Genomic DNA, 5,614 nt, shown 5'->3' on the forward strand with positions numbered 1-5,614 from the left:
GTTGGGTAGTAGTTATTTCGTTTTGGTTCGTTTTTTTTTTTTTTTTTTTTTGGGGGGGGGGGTTCATTTTTTAATCCGAATCGTTTTGTTTGTGTCTGGACATTTTACACGCATGCATCTAATTTGTTTGCCACGAATCCCCGCAGGCAAGGGGCTCGTGTGCTCCTTCCTTCTCTCTTGTGCCATCCACGAGATGGCGGAGCAACTGAAATACAAATACCAAAACAAAAAAAAACATTGGTCAAACAAACAAGACACTCCACTGTTACTGTGTCGTTGTGCTGCGAAGCTTTGCCACTTGATCTTTTTGTTTATGTATGTGTGTGTGTGTTGTTTATTCCCACTCTAATTGTTTTGCCGTTTGTTTGTTCCTGTGTGCGTCGGCACCGTACTTGCTTCGGGCGTTTTTTTTTTTTTGTGGTGGGGGCTCTCACACACATGCTGGGTGAAGTAGCTCTTCAGGCGCGCGAGGGCTGGAGGTGCCATGGGGACCACCATGTGTGTGCCGCTGCGGCGGCGAGAGGAGAGTCTGCTGTCGTACTTTGGCGTTCCAGTGAACGCACTCACCGTCTACGAGCAGCGGGTGGTGCAGCAGTCGACCAGCTACATCCCAGGCATTCCCGTCCTACTGCAGGACATTGCATTTTATTGGGACTCGCGTGTTGAGGGGGACGCCGGTGGCGGAACCACTGCGGCTGTGTCGCCAGACAGCATATGGATTGCCACTGTGGAAAAAACTATCAACGAGTTTGCGAGGAAGTGCAAATTTTTTTCGCTTCGCAAGAATACACATGTGCGCAAAAATGGCGGTGACGCAAAGAAGAAATCCTCCGGGAAGTACACTAGCCGTGTCTTTAATAAGCCCCTTCAGGCCTTGATGGGAAAGCGGCCGCTTTGTGCCCCACACTTTGTCGCCATATTGACGCTTTTCCTTCGCAAGCTACCAGAGCCGCTGCTGACCTCGCTGTATGTGCGCAAGATGGAAGATATTTTGAGTAATAAAAATTTAACCGAAGATGAGAAGGCCCAGGCGCTGCAGAAAGCAAGCCGTCAGACGTTTATGTCCACCCATCCTACAGAGAATGCTGTCTACCAGTATCTGAAGCAGTTGGTACAACGTCACCGTGCCGAATTGATTGCGGCAGAGGTGGAGATGTTGGCGCACTCAATGGCGCGAGAGTCAACGGAGCAAGTTACGGAGTTTGTTCTGCAGCAGTTGCGTCCAGTTGTGGGGTCTGTGCTGCCCACACAGAAGCGGGGGGGACTGATAGGCAACAAGCCTGAGTTGAACGTTTCCAGTGGTGTCACGCCAGAGGCTTCGGTTGATGTTGCAAGCGGCACTGAGGAGGCGCCGTATTCTCCGCCAGGGTCCCCACATAGTGAGGCTGTGAGGGGGGCACACACGTCAACACACGGCACGTCGGCTGGGTCGTTAGAGTCAGCTTCTGCACGTGCCACCTGCAGTGACAAGATGGAAATCGACGGGGACAAGAAGAACGAGGCTGACGGAAATCCGCTAGCGGAGGGGGAGACAGGGCAGGGGTCTGCGATACGTTACGCGGACTCCACCAATTCGTCATCGTCAAGCATGGCAGAAGAAAAGGACGAAGAGACAAAAACCAGCGTGAGTCGGGGCGGGGGGATTCCCGCTGCTTCCAAAGAGGCCAGCGTTGGTATAAGCCAAGAGACGAATTCGGGGAATAGTGCAGGGAAATTAGTGGCGCCGAAGGAGCGTCATGGCCAACCTGCTTTGATAGCGGAGGAGGAACAATGGGACTCGGCAGGGACAAGAAATGTAGAAACCACACCACACAACAAGGTTCTGGTTGTGGATTCCGTTCAGGCGACGAACACTTCCGGTGTGGTGTCAAGGCGTGAGGCGCGAGAGCAGCCTTCGTCGGTGGAGCAGAAGAGACAAAACACGTCCATCAATGATGCGAGTGGTGACGTTGCCGGTAGTGGAAGTGACGTGAAGAACAAAACCACCGTCAATGTTTTTTCTAGTCCGTGTGATGTTGCCAAACTGGAGGAAAAGGCCGTCAAGTGGAAGCAAACCTCACCACCCTGCAAATTCAGCAGTTCAAACCACTCACCACTCAACCTCAGCAGGGCCGTTAGTTCCCCGCTGCATGGAGGAGAAGTGGGGGGTGTTAACGGGGCTGAGAAGCAAGAGAAGGAGCTGCAGCAGCAGCAGTTGGTGCCGCGAGGGATTTCGTCGTGTGTGGGGACGCAGTCGCCACGAGCTCAACCGCTTGGCTCATTGGCTGCAGCATCACCTCTCATAGCTAGCAGAGACTTGAGCCCGATCGCTAGCGGTGGGAAACTGCCCCACATTGGTGTTTCCAGGTCATTGGCCGAGCAACATCCTCGCTCTGCCGCGTTGTTGGGGGCAAAACAGTTGTTCCTTGGCAAGCAGATTCTTCCCGCGAAGCAGGTTCAGCTTGAGCTCTCGTCATCATTATCCCTGATTGATTCGGTCGATGCTAAAGCGAAGGGCCCTGACTCTGAATTCCGGTCCACAAGGCAGGCCTCAAAACACACGACTGAGGTTCTCAATGGCGTCTGCGGTCAACCGCTGTCTCACGATGAGAGAAAAAGCTTTTTCTCTTACGACGACACCGATAAACTTTTTCGTGTGCATGATGAAAGCTTGATTCAGAAGGTTATTCAGCCACTCGAGGCGAAGCTGGATCAGTTAACAGCACGTTGTACATCTTTTGAACAGCTGTTGAAGACACTTGGGACACTGGAGCCGCCTCACCAGAGCCCACAATTTCGGGAGCAGGTGGTGGGTGAGGTGAGACTCCTGAAAGACGTTGTGCGGCAGTTGGTGGAGAGTCATTCTGAAAACGTGGAGGATATACAGAATCTTCAGAAACAGCTTGAACAACAGACACAGCGACTGGCGTGTAACAAGGATGAGGTGCAAGGCTGGCATGGCGAGGCACTGAGTGCGAAGGAGATGGCACTTGAAGCACAGCTTCGTTGTGCCGATCTGCAGAAGACCCAAATTCAGAATCATCAGACCTGCCAGTATATGTCCTTGAAGCTGAGGGAATTAGCGTCCAAGCTGGAACACGGAGAAAAGGATTGCCTTGATTTGAGAGTTGAGGTTTCCGCGCTCCAGCGGCAAGCTGTGCAGATGCGAGAGAAACTTCTTACCACTTTTTGAGAGATTGACGTGTGTTAGCCTCGCCTTGTGATGAGCGTCGTAATTGTGTTACTTTTCCTGGTGGTGTGTGTGTGTGGTGCGGGGATGGGGGGCGACAAAGACGGAAGTGCCCCCACCTGAGGAAATATCCACGCACGCAAAAACACACGGGAGAAAGCAAAGAGCGAAAAAAAAATGCAAACGAAGAAAGTCTTCAGCGATGATTCGTTTTTTTTTTAATTTATCTTTACGCTGTTGTTGTTTGTTTGTTTGTTTTTTTTTGCTTTTTGCTCTCGTTGCCGCCCTATTCTCTCCCCACGTTGGCACGCATTGATTAGGAAGGAGACAGAGGCCGTGCTGTTGACGAATGAAACGCTACCTCACCCTCGCCGAACTTCCGCGGAAGGAAAAGGAAAAGGTGATGCTTCTGCTCGCCGCAGAAGATAACACAGCGTGGCATCCAGTACATGACCCCCACCACAGTTTTTGCGTTGAGTGGCAGGTGAGCTCTGGCCATCCCGCATTATCGTTCTTGTCGCTGGGGCAGCTGCAGCCCATGCAGAAGGACTCGTCTCTGTCGTTCCGGGACCTCAATGCTGTGCACAATCGTCATGAGGAAGACTCTTTGTCGGTGCCGCGCGCAGTCCCACGGGCACAGGGGGGAAGGCCGTCCGTACAAAAGGAGTCGTCCTATTTTGCTGGCAGGGGAGCGGAGGACATTAGTCCCTTGACGATTGACGGGAACAACGGCAGTGGCAGCGCCATGGACCCAACCTCAAGTCCAAGTTTCTCTTATTCGTTTGTCCATACCCTCTCACCCCGTGCCGCCCAACAACCGCGAAGGCGAGTGGGTAACGTAAGCGGTACTTCAGCGAAAACTCGCCGTGGCCGAAGTCGGGGTCCGGTGGAAGATAGTCCTTGTGTGAGTGTGCGGTCAACGTTTCTTCACCGCCAGTTTACGCCCCAACGGTCAATGTTCACCCCACGCAGAGATTATTTGGAGCAGCCAAGCTTTCTTGGAAACAATGGTATAAGAACAAGGGAACGCACCACAGGGCGTGGTCTAACTGCACCCACTACTCACACTAGTACAGAATCGACAAGCTCCACGCTTCTGCGTTCCGCTCAGTGGGTTACGCGTCTGGTGGAAGACATTATGAGTTATGTTGCCAAAATGAACACCGTTGATCATCATCAAGTACGTTCTGTTCTCACTCTGACTGTGAGAGTCATGAAAGCTCGTTATGGGGTGCTTCATTGGAACCGCATGCTGAAGGAACTAGCGCAGGGCCTGCATAGATATCATGAGATTAGTTCACTGTGTCGCATATTTCGGGAGTTTTTTGTGGACGACTCGGACGCCGCCCTGGATAATTTTTGCCTTTTTTCACGCCTTCACCGGGCAGTTATGAAGCACGGCACCGTGGAGACGCAGAAGGTATCCCTTCCACTGGGAGGGGCGGATGACGGTGCCTCACGTTCACTCTTTCAGAGTACCATAGTGCTGCGCCGTTACGTTGAAATTCGCTTCCTGATGTCGGTCCTTAACGACATGCTTGCCGCTGTGACTCTCACTGAGCGGAAAGGCATGAACAACTTCACTGTCATGCGTCCAAGAAAGCTAAAACCCGCTGAAATGGTTGACGTGAAGACAATAGTTGCCTATTGGGTCGAGGAGGAGTCATCCAAGGCGGAATCGTTGGCGTTTGACCTTGGAGGATTTGTGGACCTGCACGAGGTTCTGGCCATTGTTGTCTCGGCGGTGAGTTTGGTGCGGCGTCGCAGTCCCATCAGAGGCCGCAGTGTTTCCAGGAAGGGTCGATGCGACGAGCGCGAGGATAAACTGCAAGAAGATTTCATTACCCCTGGGGAAAGGTCTGGTAATGGGCACGCCAATCCCTTTCCATACACCGAGCAGGCGCGTTTTATTATGCAGATGCAGCCATCTGAGGCAACGAACCCGCTGAGTTGGACACCAGAGATGAACTCTGCGCCTCCGCCGCCACCAGCAGCAGCAGCAGCAGCAGCGCCAGCAGCAGGGACGTCCAAGTCAGTAAGGCCTTATGCAAGAGGCCCCAACGTTTCTGCGACGCGGAGTGAACCAGTCTATGTGCCGATCGTAGAGCGCTATGGATCCGGTGGGGATCATCACGAGGCACATCAACGAATGCCCGCGGGGGTGGATAAGGCGCCATCGACAAAGGAATATTCTTGCGTCTGTGTAGGGGCGAATGACGCCGGTGAAGAAAATAGGGCTGGATATTTCACACCACCGCCTGCTGGTACGGTTCTTCCTCCGCCTGCTGGTACGGTTCCTACTCCGCCTGCTGGTACGGTTCCTACTCCGCCTGCTGGTACGGTTCCTACTCCGCCTCCCTCACCAAGACAGTGGCAGGGCGAGCCTCTCATTATCGATTTGGACAGTCAACCTCCCCCATCGGGGAGCACAGGGCCCTCAGCCCT

The 5,614-nt window shown here is 53.2% G+C and overlaps 2 protein-coding genes across 2 annotated transcripts, besides 2 other annotated features; both read left to right on the plus strand.

The window, feature by feature from the left end:
* Positions 1 to 12: 12 nt before the first annotated feature.
* Positions 13 to 51: a microsatellite.
* A 433-nt stretch (positions 52 to 484) lies between these two features.
* Positions 485 to 3,172, plus strand: TraAM80_09719 (putative C-terminal motor kinesin; the record flags this gene model as incomplete). The annotated part of the gene is made up of 1 exon (XM_029386387.1): positions 485 to 3,172. One exon carries the CDS (start codon positions 485 to 487, stop codon positions 3,170 to 3,172), a length of 2,688 nt encoding a protein of 895 aa, XP_029233738.1.
* Positions 3,173 to 3,379: 207 nt separating this feature from the next.
* Positions 3,380 to 3,441: a microsatellite.
* Positions 3,442 to 3,518: 77 nt separating this feature from the next.
* TraAM80_09720 (putative glucosamine-6-phosphate isomerase, putative,glucosamine-6-phosphate deaminase) lies at positions 3,519 to 5,612 on the plus strand (the record flags this gene model as incomplete). The annotated part of the gene is made up of 1 exon (XM_029386388.1): positions 3,519 to 5,612. A coding segment is annotated over one exon (2,094 nt), but the record flags the coding sequence as incomplete, so codon positions are not given.
* Positions 5,613 to 5,614: the final 2 nt, after the last annotated feature.

Source organism: Trypanosoma rangeli (genome assembly GCF_003719475.1).
Source record: "Trypanosoma rangeli strain AM80 chromosome Unknown Tra_15.4_contig_00661, whole genome shotgun sequence".
Taxonomy (NCBI): domain Eukaryota; phylum Euglenozoa; class Kinetoplastea; order Trypanosomatida; family Trypanosomatidae; genus Trypanosoma; species Trypanosoma rangeli.